This window comes from Oscarella lobularis, chromosome 13 (assembly GCF_947507565.1).
Source record: "Oscarella lobularis chromosome 13, ooOscLobu1.1, whole genome shotgun sequence".
In the NCBI taxonomy this organism is placed as follows: Eukaryota; Metazoa; Porifera; class Homoscleromorpha; order Homosclerophorida; family Oscarellidae; genus Oscarella; species Oscarella lobularis.
Genome location: NC_089187.1, coordinates 578,857 through 595,708, shown reverse-complemented (window position 1 = coordinate 595,708; position 16,852 = coordinate 578,857). Strand labels below are relative to the sequence as shown.

The window sequence follows — 16,852 nt, the reverse complement described above, 5'->3', positions numbered from 1 at the left end:
GCCTGCTGCCTTCCGCGTTCTACTATCGAGGTCGAGGAAGGGCTCGTGCGCGGCCACGGGGCGATCACGCCTCACGCTCACCCGCGCGTCGTTTCGATCGACGTTCGCTTTGACGAGACCGAGTTTCTATGGTCGATAGGCGCTATTTGGGGTTTTCGACGCTCGCGCTTCGTTGTGTGTACCTCCGTTCCTAGCCATCCGTGCGCGGCGATCGAATCGCGAATGTCCGCGCGATCGCCTTTTGTGATCGTTACGAATCGATTTGGGACGAAGGCGCGCTGTCCGTGCGACGTCGTTCACGCGACTGGGGAGATGCTTGGCGAGAAGTGACTTCCCCGTCGCTTCGGAGATCGCCCTTCGCTGACATTGCACCGGTCAACATCCCGTCATAGAGATATGTCACGTGCAAAAAAAAATACATAGATTTTCTTTCAGCGCCTCCTCTACGTCATCTTCAAATCCAAATCCAAAATAGCTCTAGTACATGCGCATATACTTGTTGCTACAAAGAGAAAGCAGTTGCTACCAACTTGGACGTGACCGCAAGGTTAATGAAAATCAAGGTCACTCGTGACGCACTTCGAGCATAGCTCTGAAGTGCATTACGAAGGTGAATTCTTCCAGGCATGTGGGGCTGGTTGGCGACTAAGAAAGCACCATTCTTTCGCTCGCGTTACCTTGACATGGCAAAACGAACGACTGACCGTCATTATATTTCCGGGAAAGGGCAGCAGCTCAAGAGACAATTTGTTTGCTTCCGTGTCGCCGCCATCACTGATTCAGTACGCCACTACTTGGGAATACGTCTAAGTATCGAACATCTACATGGAAAACCATACGATATACATAGTATGACGCATTTCCTGGATTCATAGCCTCTCTCCTTCGTCGGGGAACTATCCGTAAAGCATTCTTAGCCTTTCTACTGACCTACTGAATAACATGTAGGAGGACCTGGGGGAGTTCAAAGTTCATTTCGAGTGCGTAGTATATAAGCATCTACTGAACTCAGTCGAACCTCAAGTCAACTCTCAGTTGAACCTCAAGTCAATTCTCAGTCGTCTCGAAATGTTGCGTAAACGAGAAGCTGCTCTACTGACAATGCTGTCGTTTCTCGTTGTCACAGAAGCAATTCAGAAAAGAGCAACTCGTACGGTCCGGTCCCCCTCGATATATATATACAGTTTTCCTGAACAACCTGTTTCTTTCTCCGCAGCAACGGCAACGAACGTCGTAACGGACCTGAAGCAAGTCTTCGTCGACTCAAACGAATGCGACAGCCAGCTGCAGACAGCCAAAGCCGGAGTCAAAAAAATCGTCGAGGCACTCGCGACAATAAAGAGCGGTCGCGACGACATTATTGAACTGCACGGCTACGTGACGCGCTTCGAGACGGCGATTGCGACGTTCTCCGCCAATGCCCAAGTCGCCTCGCGCTTCACTAGCATCAAAGCGGACGTCGAGTCATTCGAAGGCGACGTCAGCGGCGCTTTGGTCATAGCGGACGACATCGAATCGAGAGCGGCGGAACTCCGCCCCAAGTTGGGCACTCTGCTCGCCAATACCGACTTCGCTCTCGAACTGCTCGAATGGCTACACGGCGCCGTCGACTTCGCCCAGCGCGAAATCGAAACGGTGCAGAGTTGCGTAGGTAGCATAATCGACGACGCCTCTCGAACGAACGCAGAAGCGCTGCTGGAGGAGGCTCTCAAGTCCTTTCAAACCGAAGTCGCGACCGTTAAGACGGACACGTCCGAGTGCGTGGCGGGAGTCGAAGGAGCTCAAGGGCCCATCGACGACGTCGAGTCGTTTCTCACAGACGATCTTCTCGTAAAATTGAAAAAGATTACCGACGGTATCGAGGACATCCGTCCCGATATGAACGCTTTGGACGATCTCTTGAAGCAGCCGGGTCAGTGTACGACCGTCGATTCCGCTTGCCAAGACGTTATTAACAAATTCGACGCTCTCATTGCAAAAGTGAAGCCGTTCGATATTCCCTCGGTCAACTTGCCTGGCCTGCCGGACAGCTTCCGGGTTGATGATTGGAATGATTTCTTGATTCGCCTTCAGGCGACGTTGAATAAGGCGCCGAAGGAGATGCCAGGCTTGCCGAGTTGCAGCGTCGAAGGAAGCGGTCAGTCGCAAACGGTGGATGTCGCACCTCCGAAGGCAGAAGAAGTCGAACTTCCGGCTCCTCCCAGCCGTCCAGCTGAAGCGACGACGACGAAACCGAAATCCACGAACGGATCGGCTGGAATCGCTGGAAGCTTTCTCCTCTCTTTCTCTGGGACGCTTCTCGTCCTACTTGCAGTTAGAGTTTGACAATGTTACTGATTTTTGCAAGCATTGTAAGGCTCTTTTGCTTTTCTGTCATTGCTGTCATTGCTCCGCTGACGCTGTTTGTTTGTTTGTTTACACTGCTGCTGCTCTTTTCTGACACTTCAATTTGATCACTTGACAATTAAGCATCTCTATGTCTATGAGAATGAGCTCGCGAAGAGTAAGACTGCATGCACCCGGGTAGAAATCAACGAGCAGATGGGAAAATTATCTTTTATCCGAGTGCAGCAATATATATGTGAGGCCTGGCTTACTCTTGAACTGCAGTAATTCAGCTAGCATAAAGCCTTTGCTGTGTATTCTAGCCAATGATACCAATGATATGCCTCTTTGAAGACAAATCTGGAAGCTTTTAGCCGAGTGGGCTTCTAGTTGACCGAGTTTCTGGTAAAGGCGAGATGACCAAGAGAACCGACGAATCGAGCCCTAATCCTAAGTTCCTTCTCGTTCTTTGAGTCGCCATTCCACGTCGCGCGTTCACGTATCTAATATTCCGTCGTCCATCCGTTCGCTGATCCTGGAGTTTACTTGACCGCGCGCTACCTATAACTAGGCGCTAAGAAAGCGAAAATGGCGGTGACCAACACGTTTTCAACCGTGCATTCGTCTCATATACTTTTCTAGCCTGGCGTTAAACACGAAACTGAAGATCCCATTGATCTTAAAGTCGTCTTCCAGGTAGGGCGTCTTCGTACAGTACAGTACATACGAGATCGTTTCGCCGCACAGCAAGGCGGGTGTACGTTGCACTTTAAGATACAAAAAACAGCGACTTTTCAGAAACTCATGCAGGCATTCTGCGAAAGACAGGTATCAACATATACGCCCCCCCCCAAGGTGAATCGGTCAAACGTTCACGAGTTCAGGGCGTAGATCGAAACCATGTACGATTTCATACGACGGAAGGGAGGCGCATAGGACAAAACGATACACCAGTCAAGGTAGGTTTTGAGTATATAATTTATTAATTATTTAATTATTTAATTATTTTCTGCTAGTTGGAAATGGATGAATATGTTATTGAAGCGTTTCAATTTCAACTCGGAGGCTAATGGCGAATAAGAAATGTGAAGATCGCTTTGCGTGCATGTACTAACTGCTCGTCTCTCCGTGCCGTTTACCTAAGAGATTACCTAAGCTATAATTTAATCATCAGTATATACTGCATCATATAGTTGTCGAGTGAGCGCGTTTCGTTCATGCAGGCCCACTTGGGAATTCAGCAGAATCTGTACTGTACGAATAGGCTAACCAAATTCCCTTATAAAGTAGACCATACTGGATGGCCTCAGCGTGATTATTTAATTGAGCTGTACTGTACCCTGTATTGTGTGAATGCACCTTTGCAATTGCTCAAAGCTTACTTGAGATACCAGAAGAGGCTTAGCGACCTGTCATCACGTAATACCACACCTAAAACCAACAACCCTTGTTCTATCTATCACAAAACATGCGAGCACGCGAGAAACTAGGCGCTATCAGCATCGCTCTGGCTCACTATTCCAAATTATGCCAAAATTGCATTTCATAATCGCCTCTCGCGCAATGAACGCGGCATAAACTCATCATTTTTGCAGCGTCTGTTCGAACTGAATGAGTTGCTTCAAGAATCCCGTATTGGGACAAACGTTTCGCTTTGCCCTTATACGTGCAACTGCCTCCTTCAACGTCATTTTCAAATCCAACATGCAATATGCGATAACTAGGCTAGCCGATCGGCTGACACCCTGAACACAATGAACTAGGATTTTGTGGCCACCTTGATTAATGAAATAATAAAAATATAATAATAATAAATATTATTATTATTATTATTATTTTATTGACTTACCACTGACAGCAGTTTTGATGAATTCTGAAGCCAAACGAAAGTGCGGCTCCATGTCGTATCCCATCACATCTGTGGCACGAATGCCCATATAGGTGACGTCATCGTCGTAGAAATCCTTTCCAGTGTCGACTTTTCCAAATCCCGTTCCTTCAGCAGCATTCAATACATAAGTAATGCCAAGTCGCTTCAGCTTATCCTTGTCCATTGCAAATCCCCTGGAAGTGAGTACTCACGAGACACTACGAGAGTAAATTCTACGTGTCCTACTTCTCTCCGATATATACGCCCTCTAAAACTTCGTCGTATGCGGTGTTGGGCAGACGGATTGGGCCATCGGGTGCGATAATTTCCTGCACTGCCTTCAACTCTGCCTTCAACATCTCGTAAACACCTAACGCACGTTACGAAAGAAAGATACATCTATGCTTACAGTACGGTACCTCTAAAGTAGGAGGTGGATGCACTGCTAACAAGCCGTGTGAACTGTATCACATTCTTACGCTAGTCTCAGCAAAACAACCAGACTCTCAACTCTAATATTATATCGATTTCAACATGCCATGGTACTCGTAAACTCAAAAATACACACAGAAACAAGCAGACACAGAGATTCCTTTTTTTTCTTCATCTACACTTAAAAGCGTCTCCAGAACCCCAGAGCAGTCACTTCTCCTCGCACCACTCATTCTCCTTACGAATCTGCTCCTCCTCCTCGGGCGTGAAATCATTTTTAATATTGAACGTCTTTCGAATCTCTTCGGGCGTCTTTCCCTTGATCATATTCGCCACGGTCTTGCACGTGACGTCGAGAAGACCCTTGATGTCCAAATAGTTGGAGGCGAGTATCAACTCGAATAGGGTCCCCTGATCGACTTTGAGAAACTCCTGATCCCACGGATCGATGTCGTCCGTTCGCTTCTCGCGATTCTCGTCGTCCTCCGGCGGCGGCGGATCGTCTTTGTGACGCGTCGCCCACCTGATCACCTTCTTCAGTATCGCCGCGTTCACGTTCGGAAGGGGAACCGCTTCGTCGTCGTCTTCGTCGACGCCGAGATCTTCGAGCATCGTTTTGATTGTGTTCGACACTTTCGCGACGTCGATTTCGACGTCGAAGATCTCGCCGTCGGAGCTCTGGAGCTTGATAGTGGGCATTTGAGAGGGCACGTTGTTGGATACGGTTGGTCCTACGGGGCTTTTCAAACGAGTCGCGCACCCCCGGATCATATACAGTGATGCGACACGGAGCTCGCTATCAAAGCGACGATCGTTTGAAAGAAGCTCTTAAAGCGTCGTGGTCGCCCCTCAAAACGGGTCGTCAGAAGCAGCTAGGCCTATTCGTTAGGCGGCCTTTGGACGAAGATTCTGCTGAGCATCAAAACGACTTGGAGTCGTCTCTCGACGCCAGTCCACGAGACCAAACTATCTACGCTGTCGGCTATCCGAGTCTCTTTCTCGCTTCGTTGAATTTACGTACGGGAACGTTGGAAGTGGACACCGGTCTGGCTTCTACGATGAACGAATCCATGCTATCGAACATTCGGCCCTCCTCCGTCGCATTCGTCGGCCAATCGCAATTGTGGATTGGCACGGAACGCGGAACGTTGCACGTGATCGAAAAACCGCTTGTCATTGGTGGAGCGTTCGAGTCCCGTATGCACGAATTCGAAAGACTCAGACACGCCGTCCTCTGCATCAACGCCGGACCGATAACGAGTAAGAACCGGCGCGTCTACGCAGGAAAATCAAACGGAGAACTAGTCATATTCACCGGTAGGGAAGAGAAAATAAATAATCAATACCTTCTACTGTATTAATTTTTTCATCAAAGGCAACGTTGCTCTTCACGGTGGACTCGTACATCCCTTCGCCAGTTCGTCAGTCGTTAATTTGACCGAGTGGAATAAACCCGGACCGCTGCTTCCCATCCGATGCATGGCCTTCGCCGACGACGGAAAACTCTGGTGCGGCGTTGGCACATACATCGTCATATTCAATCCCGACACGTTGGAGATCGAGGACCACGTGAAGGCGGAGCAGCCCAAATATTTGCCGTCGGGCAGCCGAGTGCCGGAAGGCGGCAAAAGCGAGACGGAAACGTCGTCGCACGGTCGCCGCTTGGTGACCCACTTGGTGCCCAGCAACGTGGGAATTTGGAGCGCTTGTCGAAACGCTTCCTCAGTCTTCCTATGGGACACGAAAACGTATGCAGTAAAGACGGAAATAGTGAGCAGGTAAATTCAATATATAATATATATATTATATATGAATTCTATTTATTATCTCTTTTTTTTTCTTATAGGGCTTTTCGAGCTAGTGCCGGTTGGGTCGAAACGTCGGCGGACATTTCTGCGCTCGCCGTCGATCGCATCGCGTCGATTCTTCTCCTCGGCACGCGAGGCGGTCACACGCTTCTCTTCGACATACTCCCCACGAATACGGTGAGCGCTTTTCGACCGCGCTTTCTCATCTCGCAGCATCACGACGCCGACGGCGCCGAACAGATACGCAGTCTCGTTCCGCTCACGCGACCGCCGATTGCGACTTCGGACGCCGAGCGCGAATTGTCGCCGCCGTCCGCCGTCGCCGCCGCGCTGTCGTTTCGCTACGTGAGCTGCGCCGAAGGCGACATCGAGACGGGAAGCGTCGTTCATCTGTGGGAACTCGAAATGCCGCACGATCGCGATCGGCTCAAGCGCGTCATGTTCTATCAGCACGCCAACGATTCGCGCAATAGCTCGAAATCGTTTGCCTTTCCCGATCTAGAACTCGTTCACGTTGCACCGACAGCTCTAGTCTCGACGCCGCTCTAGATTAAAATGATTTCTTATTTTTTTTGTAATGATTGTTATGAATTAGTATTTTTTTTCTCTTGGAAATTACACGCCCTTTTACAACTGGGGCTCGCTCGTGTTGCTGCAGCGGAATATTTTGACCGCGTTGTCGTCACTACAGCTTGCTAGTAGGTCCCCGTCCTCTTCCTCGTTTGTTTGACGCCACTGCAACTGTTTTACGCACCCGCTGTGATTTAGACTGCAAATGCTTGCTCAGTTATTGTTTGCGTTTTTAATTTGTCGTGTATTACGCACCTGCTATGAAATTCGCAGGCAACCGTAAATCCCTTGTCTTTGCACCAGGTATAAAGAAAGAGTTGACCTGACTCAAGCCCAATAGCTAGCGTGTATCTACGAAAATAAGTGCTGGCGTTGAGCTCCAATAAAAGGACTACGTTGGTACAATTTAGTAGACCTCTTTCTATGTACTATACTGCTACAATAGGTCCCCCCAAGGTGTTCGCTATTTCTAGGGATTCCACCATAAATCTACATTTCGGGGACTAATCTTTTATTTGGAAGTATAGACTTCACTACACCATACTTATCTTGAGGTGACTTTCGAGGCGAAAAATCCAACGCAGTAACGGAATCCGACGCCTCCAAAGGAGGCGAAGCGGGAATCCATTTCCGCTCATCGAACCCCCAAACAATCACCTACGATTGATCAGAATAACGAACACCTACCAAAAGACTCGTCTAACATTCCCTCTCACTTTCTTATCCCTCGATCCCGTAGCAAAATACAAATCGTCCAGACTCCAACTACACGTCCATATAATTCGACTATGTCCGGCCGCCTTTTTCTCCGCTCGATACTCCAATTCAAAATCTTATCCCCGAAAAAAAATCCTCCCTCAATCTGGCATTATAAACCGACTTACGATTATCCTCCTCGCGTCGCCACAACGACCACGTCCTGTCTCGCGACACGGTCAAGAGTCGCTCGCCGCCGCGCCGCCGCGAGAAGCCCATCTGGGTGACGGTGAGCGCGTGGGCGCTCAGACACTGGACCTGCCTCCACGTGGCAACGTCCCAAATCCGCACAGCGGCGTGCTCCGTTTTGGTTGCCTACAAAAACATCAAAACATGGGAGAAACAAAAAGAAGCCGGGCTAGGAGAGGGAGAGACGTACCTTGCAAGCAGAAGCCAATAGGCGACCGTCGGGAGATACGGCCAGACAGAAAACTTCATAACCGTGCCCGTAACTAGGGGAGAGAGAAAGATAGAGAATCGACTCGACTATGTGTGTCTATACAGTTTCTGCGTTTCCGGCCAGAGGGTGTTTTGTAGAAGATCTTCATCAACGGGAGGCTCTAGATGTGCGGCGGTATCGTTGGGGGGGATCAGGGTGGGGTAGCGATGCGTTTGCGCCTACTTGTTAGAAACGCCGGCGAGTCTGCTGATTCGGTTGCGGGATCGTCAGAAGGACCGCCTAAAGGAGACCAAAATAGCAAATGACCTCGGATAGACGCGTCAGGCCGGAGAATTGCGAAGCGGTTTCTACGAACCGACATTGTGGTCAATTAGACTTTTTTGTCGAGGAAGATTCACTAAGTTAGGATGTTAAGCTTATGCAATTGGAGATCCGCGCTGCCCCGGTATACTCGAGAATCAAACCTGTCTACGGGCAGATCATTGCGACTGTACGAGGGTCGGTATTCTTAGAACGAAATATCGTCTTCGTAACGATTCGTTACCTGCGAAGACGGCCTTGTTGGATAGGCCTAAGGCGGGAACGCTGGCACCCAACGAATGACCTTTAACATCCTATAGTATGAAAATACAGTATTCTACGCCTATCTCTTTTTTGAGAACACCCACGTCAGACAGCGACGATCCAGTGATTTTTTCGTATCCGTAGACAAAAGACTTTGGAGCTCCAAACACGCGTATTACCTAGACGTCGAGAATATAGGGCGTGAAGGAAGGAAGGAGGAAGGAAGGAAGGAAGGAAGGAAGGAAGGCGCATCGCCCTTCCCCAAGGCAACCTTTTCGTCAGCGGCAGAAACGTAGAGACCGTCGTTGATGCTAACGACAAATTGCATGTCGTAGCCGTGCACTTGAGGACGCCCGATTTCGTGCCAAGTTGCAATCTAGCAACGAAACTGTGACGTAGATCATTACTTTTCTTCTTTTTCTTACTTTATCTCGCTTCCACGGTGCATGGAGTCTCGTCGTCTGATCGAGAGCGCAACTCAATAGATATCGTCCGCCGCCGTTGGCCCACGACACGGACTGGGGGGGGGGAGGAGATCTCTCGGGCGCGCGTCTCGCAAACAATTCTCTTGTTACCTGCACCGGACCGAAGTGTCCACTCGTCACGACATCAGATACCCAAGTCTCGCTCTATATCCAAAATCTATATTTCATATACAATAATCTCGTTTTGTACTACCTCATCGCTCTCCGACGCCTTCTTCCACAGATGAAAGGCTCCTTGGTACGTATGACCCAAGAGGAAATCGCCTTCCGGACTGAAAACTCCGCCGAAATAACCGAGAGTATTTCCACCGACCTCTCCAACGCGAACCTCAAAAAAAAGAGTATCATCTATAAAGAAAAAGCCTGGCGAGTACCACCCACGCACTTTGTCCATCCAGAGGCCGGACGAATCGTCTAGCTCCCATATAATCATCGTTTTATCCATCGAACTACTTAGTAGTCTCAATCTTCGACCGCGCCCTAATGACGTCTCCCAGCGAGAGAAAAAGTCCAAAAAATTCAATTTCATACCTGAATGCCAATCGACGCTATAGACCCAGTCTTCGTGGCCTAGTAGTATCGATTCCAAGGACACTACGTAAGTCGTAAGGGTTCTGCTATCGGCGTCTAGGTAGACTTCAAAAGTGAGCTCTTTGGTTTTGAGTAAAGGCGTCTCGTCTTCTATAGCCGACTTCGCTTGCTCGGCGAACGACCACACGTGCACGGCCGCGTCTTGGGAGCACGTGGCAAGCAAAATTCGCCCGTCATCTAATTAAATGACGTCGATATTAGAAAAGAACTGGGGGCGACATTTTTACCTGTACGAGCAAAGCTAACGTCTCGAACCCAATCGGCGTGTCTATCCAATACGAGACTCACCACAAACTAGAGAGAGAGAGAGAGAGAGAGAGAGAGGAGAAACGATTACTTATTATGTCTATGCGGTTATACGCTTACCTCGGGCTCTTGCCACGTGTATAAACACACTTTGGCTCCATCGAATCCAATAGCCATGAGAGGAGCTAAAAGAGAAATCCATAACATATAATATAATAATACTATTTGCATGCAAGTGCTCGCCTTTCGCTCGAATCATCGTCAAATCGATGCACAAGCCGATAGCGGACTCGAAGTCGAGACGCTGGATTCTTTCGAATGCATCTTTCCACAAAAGAGAAGCCATCATCGAGACGCGTGGTTATGTCCGCCTGGGGGCACGGTACTTTCGTTCAGCTTCTTCCACACGCAAACGCTCGAGTCGGTCGACGCCGCGACGACGAGAGCGACACGATCTGATGACTGGAAAAATGCCGCTCCTTTGACGGCGGTGATCGAGCCGCCGCTTCCTGTCAATACGTCGGAACGGATTTCCTGTACGAAAATATTATTGATTTACGAATTCGAATATATTAATTCGATCTCACATCCTGCTTCACGTTTTTCCACACTATGACGGAAGAGTCGGCGGCTCCCGTTACGAGAGTATCGGAGGATGCCTGGAATGTTTTACAATAAAAATATATTTTTTTTTTCTTCGGTTTTTTTTTTCTTCTCTTCCTACTGGTTCTCTTTCCGTCGACTCGCCTGCTTCCTCGATCCACGCGACGCAATTGACGCGTCCCTTGTGGCCCTGCAGCGACCTCGCGACGACGTATTCCTGTCGAGGATCTCGCTATGCGCGTTCAAAATGGGCTTTTCGCGTACCTTTGGCGAATAAAGAAGTACGCAATTGCTAGATCCGTACGCTATTAGGCCGTTCGAACCCCAATCGGCGCTGAACGGGCTGCGATTGCAGCCTGAACTCGTGTAAACCAAATCGGCCATTCCCGTACAATCGTACTACGACCCCGTATCTAGGTACAAACAAAAAAATTCAAATTTATTCACCAATCAATTTTATATATCGCTACTCCATTCCAAAACCAGCGCTACCAAACTCTATCGCAGTCGTCAGTTTTTCGACAAGTTGATTGAAGCTCCGATACGCCGGAAGATCCAAGCGATTGAAGCACGTGTGCGCCCTATAGAAAAATATTTTATTCATGCAATGCAAAAACCACCGACGATACACACAAAAGACTAACTCACCGAGGCAAATCCTTAGGCGTTCCCCACTTATCAATACAAAACTTTCGCGGTCCATTACTCCCCCTCAAAGCGGCGAAGCCTTCGTAGGGAATGCTTGACGTACCGGTGACGAACTTGAAAAAACGGTTGGGAGAGAGACAAAAAAAGGGAGCCGCCCGCCGCGACCACTATTAGCATGCGGATACCTGAAGAAGTCGAAGACGCCGTTCGTTATCGAATTTCTCCACCGCAGCCCAAAACCACTTGATCGTCCGATGCCCATTGTGGTAGCCTAGATTGGCACACAAAGGAACCTCTCCGCGCAATCTGTCACTCTTCGTTAACTCACCCGAACGATAATCCGTATTCGTTCGCCAATCGCCTATGTCGATTTCGACCGTTCCCGATATGACGAGCTCGAGCTCTTCGGCATCGAAAAGTTTCAAATCGGACGGTTGAATCACCTAAGCTAGCATGCATCCGTTCAATTAATCCAAGAATAAAAAAACTCCTACCTCGTGTAAGCCTCTAACTAACGATTTTCTCTGCTCGCTGACGCCTCGATCGATTCTCCACTGCGTCATCAGATCGACGTATTCTCGTTTCGTTCGCTCGGTGACCTGTATGGAATCGCCGCCCGGCTTCAGTTCGCGCGTCGTCAGCTGACCGAACACCTCCTCGTCGACGGTGAACGTCAAGTCGTCCATGACGTCCGTGACGTCATTCTCCATCATCCACGTCATGCTCGAGTGAAATTGTTCGTCGAGCGCCTCCAAATCGCTGAGCGTACACGGTCTAGAAAATGAAAATGACGATTTAGAGAAAAAGAGTCCAACTGGTGTACTTCTGCAGAAGAGTCTTATAGAAGGGTCGCGTGAAGAAGGCGTCGAGTAGACACTGGTGTATGATGCAGAGTCCGAGGATGCGACCGCAAAATCGAAACCTGTGTATCGTCGTCGTTGGCTTGGAATGAGCGATTTACAGTATTAGACTATACTCTACTACCATTCGTTCGCGTTGTCGACGAATGCGGACACGGAGCTGACTTGGACCGTGTAGCAATCATTGGCCGAGTATTCGAATAGACCGTAGTAGGGATTGAAGAGTTCGCGCGAGATGAGAAAGAAGAATTCGCGACTCAGTCCGCCGTAGTCCAAACTAAAGAAGAGAAAAGAACTCTTATCGTACGTATACGTACTGCGATTTGGCCTTGCCCCTCCTCGCCGGCAAATTTCACGTAGAGTCTACTCTGTTTCAATTGCTTCGACGTGCGCGATATGAGACCGGCGTACGCGTCCTCCAAGACGTGATCCCGTCGCAACTGGAGCCTATATAAAAAAAAGTAGAGAGGTCACACTATAACTATAGCATCATTGTTTAGTTTTTTTTTTTGAGTCTACTCGATTCTCGACGGGCCCTTTGCGTAGCCGGCGGACGCTAGACGACGATGAAACGTTCTGAGCTTGCTTTCGAAGTCGCGTTTGTACGGAACGGGAGCTCGAAAGTTGGAGACGCCCAAAACTAAAGAACGACTCAGTGTAAAGACGCCGTCGCGGAGAAAACGTACTAGGCGATTTCGCAGTCCGACTTATACCCGGAACGAACGATGCAATGTCGTTCTCGAGCAAACTAAGAAATCAAAAAATTCTTCCCTTTTTCCTAAGTTTTAGTCATAAGCTACCTGAGAAGAACGACGAAGTTGACGTCACTCGCGAGTTCTTCCAGTACCGGTTCACCGCGACTAACCACTTTATCCACGCTATTCCTTTCGGACGCAAGATAAACGGATTAATAATCTGGAAATAAGAATGCAGTGGTCCTCACTCGACGTCGGCGTACATATCAGCCGCTTTAGCTCTCAATATCGGTTTAATATCCGGCTGCCGAAAGAAGGCGACCACTTTTTGATTGTATGCTATCGATAGCGCCGAATAAGTCAAACGACTCTAATCCGATAAATGAATTCTCTCACTCAACGGTGCCAATTCTGTGTCGTCTTCGTCCGGCGTCGTTCTCTCGTCGCCGCCGCCGCCGTCGCGATTTCTTCGCCGTCTCGTCCGTCGCGACGACGACGATGCGACGACAGTCACGCGTCGCGTCTGAGCCGCACGCGACAAACCGCCGCCGCCGCCGCCGCCAAGCGTCGACTGCGACACACGACGCGAGGAAGTTCCGCCTCCGCCGCCTTCCTCTTCAAGCGGAAGTCGCGGATCGATAAACGACGTAGCTCGCGACGCGTGATCAATAAAGAATATCTACGCCACAGTCGGACAGACAAAGATAGACAATAGACGATAAGAAAAAAAATTCTCCCAAAAAAGCCGACCTTCTCCGTACTGGCATCGTACCTCTGCTCCCAGCCGGGAGGAAATTCCATTGAGACGTCGGCGAACAGGTTCAGGAGTTTAATTAAATCCCGACTATGCTGATACCTATGGGAAGTGAACTCGTACTTCTCCAAAACGTGACGAGACGCGCGTCATCGTTTCGCTGCACGCAATGCGTCCCCCCCGCGGCACCGCGCCGGCATCCCCATCAATTATACTAGTAAAGCCGCCGCCGAGAGGATCTGCAAGCTGCACAAACGAATAGAACAGACGACGAAACGGAGGCGGCGACGACGTCGATAGGCATAACATCGCCACATAACCGAATAAGAAGCGATTCCGTCTAGACCGGCTATCGCGCATGCAGGCATGCAAGAAGGCACGCGCGGAGAAGGTCCTCACGGGAAGGGCTGATTGATTACCTTTGAAAGCTATTTGGATCGTGTCGGATTTTCGTCACGATTGCCGGTAGATGAGTCGATGAGCGATAAAGAGAGCTCGCTTTCTACGACGGGTAGAGGAGAGAGAGAGAGAGGAAAAAAATTACGTTAAGAATGCAAACAAATATTGAAGGATTTGTTTATTTTTTTCTTTCTCGAACCGTGTTCTGCTGGACGAGCGTCAAAAGGTCGGAACGCATGAGAAATCGCACGGCGGGAATGCGACGCACCGTCTCCGGCACCATCGCCTGCGACGGCAATTCGCGAGCGGAACGAGTCGCATTGCCGTCCGTTTCGTTCGCCGCGTCGCTTTCGCCGTCCGCGACGACGACGGAAACGGCGGAAGTCTCCGTACGACCGCGTAGCGTTCGTCGAACGCTTCGATATCGAGTGTCGAGCTGACGACGACGTCGTTGCACTTCGTCGTCGTCGCCGCCGCCGGCTCGCGTCGACGCCGTCGCCGTCGATTCCGGCGGCGTCGTCGTCGGTCGTTCCCATTGCGTGCGTCGATTGGCGTGATCGATGTAGAAGAGTCGGCCGTGCTGATCGCGAGCCGACGTCCAATCTGACGGGAAAGGATCATCGAGAGAGAAAAGGAATCGGCGCCGAGGCGAGTGTCTCACTGGGTGGAAGCCCCTCGCTTTGCTCGGCGTCCGATGAGGCGTGCGTTGAAGGCGCTAGAGGAGTGGAAACAGCGGTGGCGGTGGCGCTAGCGGCTGCACCGGCTGACGCTTCCGTTGTTGGCCTTTCCCACTGCGTCGTCTGGCGAATGTGATTAACGAAGAAAGGTCGACCGTCGGTAGAGTGTCGACGAGACCAGCCTTTAGAAACGAGCTCGTGCAATAGAAGAAAGAGAAAAAATTCGGTTGTTTGCCTGCGGGAAGATCGCCCGAGTCGTCGTTTGTGGTGGTGATGACGGCGGCGGCACTTGAACTCGATCTCCTTTCTTCTCCCGCCGCTGAGAAAAGTCAACATAAAAAAAAAAAAGATAGATGCACATAAATAAAAAGTATGTGAACCTTCACTTGGATCGTTTCCTCCCGCAATGTCCACGCAAAACGAGAGCGTGCCGCTCACTTTGTCCTTCGCCGTTCGCGGTCCCAAGCGCAGCGAGACGTTTCTGCACAAAATCCATCAGAAAAAAGGAAAGAAAAGAATCCCCATGTTGAAGAGAGAGGGGGGAGGGAGGTGGACCGCACCCTAATTAAGTTCATACGCGTGCATTCGCGCTCATTCTCGCCTGACGGCTCGCCACGAAACGAAATGACAAGGGGAATGCAAACAGGACAAAGGCGGTAAACGAATCGAGAAGGGAGGGACGTCTTATCGTTAAATTTCGCTCAAGGCACGAATAATTCCCATTCCCCATGCAAATCGAAAGAAGCAGCAGAACCGGAAGCGTCGCGTCTCCTACGTACGTAAGATCTGCAGCTCTACAAGCCACCGTTCTCCAGCTGAACAAATAAGTCAAAAATACGTATCCCCTCCTCCACCTCCTTCTCTCTCTCTATTTTAATATTATTTTAATTCTCTTCCTACCGACTTCGTTTGTTCAGCATAATCACGACGCCGACTTCTATGATGACGCGACCGAGAAACCGGTGCGACATTCGTCGATGATCGCGAACTTCGAATTCGAGCTTATCGCTCGACGTAACGAGAATGTTCGGAATGTTCTAGAAGATACGAATTGGAATAGTTTTTTCTCCTTTTCTTCGATGTTTTTTCGTCGTCGTCGCACCGCGTAATTCCACTGGTCGTGCGAGTGGCGAGTCGAGTCGGTTTGAACGACGCGATGGCGCGGCTCCGGTACGCCCCAGCCGGGTCGGACGCTGAGCGTTATCTGCGGATTGCGATGCGTGTAGTGACGAAAGAGCGAACGTTTCAGTCGCGACGTTCGAATGTCTTAATTAATAATAACAAAAAATCAAGTTTTTGTTTTCTCGCGGCGTCGAAAAAAAGACCTGAAATCTTTAGAGTCACGAATTCGCGCGACATGTCGCGATTCGTATCGGTCTAAGGAAAAATTAAATTTTTTGACGTCAAAAAATGCGCGCGCTACTTCGGTTCGATCGTTGTTGACGGCGACCGTCACAATGTCGCTGCTCGCAATAGGCGTCGTTCCCTGACTGGACATATAGTGAAATACGAAGTAGTGATACTTCTGTCGACGCGAGCCTTCGCGCAGAATAAATATAGTATAAAATTCGATTTTTGAAAAAAGAGACTGCTACTTTGCGAGGAGGGAATGACGTGGGATGCGATTGTCCAGCTGATCTTTCCCTTTCGCGCTCCGTTCACGCCGCGATTTTTTATTTCGGGGCACGTGGACAACGTTGGAACGTCGCCTGCATGCAAAAGAAACAACGTCGTCGTCGTCGTCGTCGTTTTTCGACTCGCTGCACCTGCTCGACATATTCCGATCCAATCGTCCGGATCGCACGGCACCGTGACGTCCCATTTGACGTCGATCGATTCGCCTACGCGAACCGTCGACTTCGAGACGACCAATAGGGATCGTCGCATGTCGTCCACGTGATCGATGCTCGTCAAATCAGTCTCGCTTCGCGACGCTAGGCGCGCTAATCGATGTCGAAAGGCCATTGGTCGGTTTTTTCGATTCGCTGAGGCGAGAGTTAATATCGACGAATGGATTCCCGTATACGGAACGCGGGAGTGAAAGCGTACATGTGCGCTCGAGTACATGAATAAAATAGATTAGAGATATAGACTAATGCTGTTTGCTCACGTCTTAGAATAGTGTTCTAAAACCGCCGGAAGCCCTACCGCAGGATGTTGTAGTGCAAC

General features: G+C 49.7%; 6 protein-coding genes and 3 long non-coding RNA genes across 11 annotated transcripts; 4 read left to right on the top strand and 5 right to left on the bottom strand.

Annotated features, from left to right (window-relative positions):
* Positions 1-6: 6 nt before the first annotated feature.
* On the bottom strand, positions 7-2,885 carry LOC136194554 (uncharacterized). Of its 2 annotated transcripts, XR_010671669.1 has the most exons (4): positions 1,019-2,885; positions 705-954; positions 183-645; positions 7-126 (listed from the first exon to the last, which is right to left on the bottom strand). It is a non-coding gene; the product is annotated as an uncharacterized lncRNA (long non-coding RNA). The 2 variants fall into 2 exon arrangements; XR_010671668.1 differs by having other exon boundaries at positions 705-2,885.
* On the top strand, positions 669-2,468 carry LOC136194551 (uncharacterized). The gene is made up of 2 exons (XM_065983720.1): positions 669-1,150; positions 1,217-2,468. Exons 1-2 carry the CDS (start codon positions 1,069-1,071, stop codon positions 2,323-2,325), a joined length of 1,191 nt encoding a protein of 396 aa, XP_065839792.1. The 5' UTR covers positions 669-1,068; the 3' UTR covers positions 2,326-2,468.
* On the top strand, positions 2,859-3,509 carry LOC136194553 (uncharacterized). Its single transcript, XR_010671667.1, has 5 exons — positions 2,859-2,919; positions 2,968-3,021; positions 3,073-3,153; positions 3,210-3,284; positions 3,342-3,509. It is a non-coding gene; the product is annotated as an uncharacterized lncRNA (long non-coding RNA).
* A 239-nt stretch (positions 3,510-3,748) lies between these two features.
* LOC136194552 (dual specificity protein phosphatase 3-like) lies at positions 3,749-4,559 on the bottom strand. Its single transcript, XM_065983721.1, has 3 exons — positions 4,442-4,559; positions 4,175-4,389; positions 3,749-4,102 (listed from the first exon to the last, which is right to left on the bottom strand). Exons 1-3 carry the CDS (start codon positions 4,552-4,554, stop codon positions 3,909-3,911), a joined length of 522 nt encoding a protein of 173 aa, XP_065839793.1. The 5' UTR covers positions 4,555-4,559; the 3' UTR covers positions 3,749-3,908.
* A 122-nt stretch (positions 4,560-4,681) lies between these two features.
* LOC136194649 (S-phase kinase-associated protein 1) lies at positions 4,682-5,388 on the bottom strand. The gene has a single exon (XM_065983847.1). The coding sequence runs from the start codon at positions 5,324-5,326 to the stop codon at positions 4,838-4,840; it is 489 nt and encodes a 162-aa protein (XP_065839919.1). The 5' UTR covers positions 5,327-5,388; the 3' UTR covers positions 4,682-4,837.
* Position 5,389: 1 nt separating this feature from the next.
* LOC136194645 (uncharacterized) lies at positions 5,390-7,074 on the top strand. Its single transcript, XM_065983842.1, has 3 exons — positions 5,390-5,944; positions 6,003-6,405; positions 6,474-7,074. Exons 1-3 carry the CDS (start codon positions 5,407-5,409, stop codon positions 6,982-6,984), a joined length of 1,452 nt encoding a protein of 483 aa, XP_065839914.1. The 5' UTR covers positions 5,390-5,406; the 3' UTR covers positions 6,985-7,074.
* Positions 6,982-11,117, bottom strand: LOC136194641 (elongator complex protein 2-like). Its single transcript, XM_065983836.1, has 23 exons — positions 10,915-11,117; positions 10,772-10,867; positions 10,635-10,706; positions 10,434-10,581; positions 10,291-10,371; positions 10,168-10,232; positions 10,029-10,095; positions 9,742-9,978; positions 9,596-9,690; positions 9,404-9,538; positions 9,301-9,354; positions 9,151-9,243; positions 8,997-9,101; positions 8,830-8,904; positions 8,706-8,775; positions 8,384-8,440; positions 8,264-8,321; positions 8,141-8,213; positions 7,890-8,076; positions 7,722-7,837; positions 7,550-7,662; positions 7,261-7,356; positions 6,982-7,204 (listed from the first exon to the last, which is right to left on the bottom strand). Exons 1-23 carry the CDS (start codon positions 11,032-11,034, stop codon positions 7,063-7,065), a joined length of 2,355 nt encoding a protein of 784 aa, XP_065839908.1. The 5' UTR covers positions 11,035-11,117; the 3' UTR covers positions 6,982-7,062.
* On the top strand, positions 8,652-9,154 carry LOC136194650 (uncharacterized). The gene is made up of 2 exons (XR_010671687.1): positions 8,652-8,780; positions 8,870-9,154. It is a non-coding gene; the product is annotated as an uncharacterized lncRNA (long non-coding RNA).
* On the bottom strand, positions 11,069-16,681 carry LOC136194639 (E3 ubiquitin-protein ligase HECW2-like). 2 transcript variants are annotated; one of them, XM_065983833.1, is made up of 25 exons: positions 16,450-16,681; positions 16,279-16,392; positions 16,107-16,222; positions 16,009-16,060; positions 15,786-15,949; positions 15,584-15,720; positions 15,064-15,164; positions 14,919-15,002; positions 14,668-14,865; positions 14,206-14,609; positions 14,027-14,109; positions 13,604-13,709; positions 13,250-13,532; positions 13,102-13,192; positions 12,959-13,042; positions 12,845-12,906; positions 12,678-12,798; positions 12,492-12,605; positions 12,283-12,435; positions 12,122-12,220; positions 11,793-12,072; positions 11,627-11,741; positions 11,484-11,569; positions 11,299-11,411; positions 11,069-11,231 (listed from the first exon to the last, which is right to left on the bottom strand). In XM_065983833.1, the coding sequence occupies exons 1-25, from the start codon at positions 16,646-16,648 to the stop codon at positions 11,117-11,119; spliced, it is 3,474 nt and encodes a 1,157-aa protein (XP_065839905.1). In that variant the 5' UTR covers positions 16,649-16,681; the 3' UTR covers positions 11,069-11,116. The 2 variants fall into 2 exon arrangements, with proteins under 2 accessions (XP_065839905.1, XP_065839906.1); XM_065983834.1 differs by having other exon boundaries at positions 15,070-15,164.
* Positions 16,682-16,852: the final 171 nt, after the last annotated feature.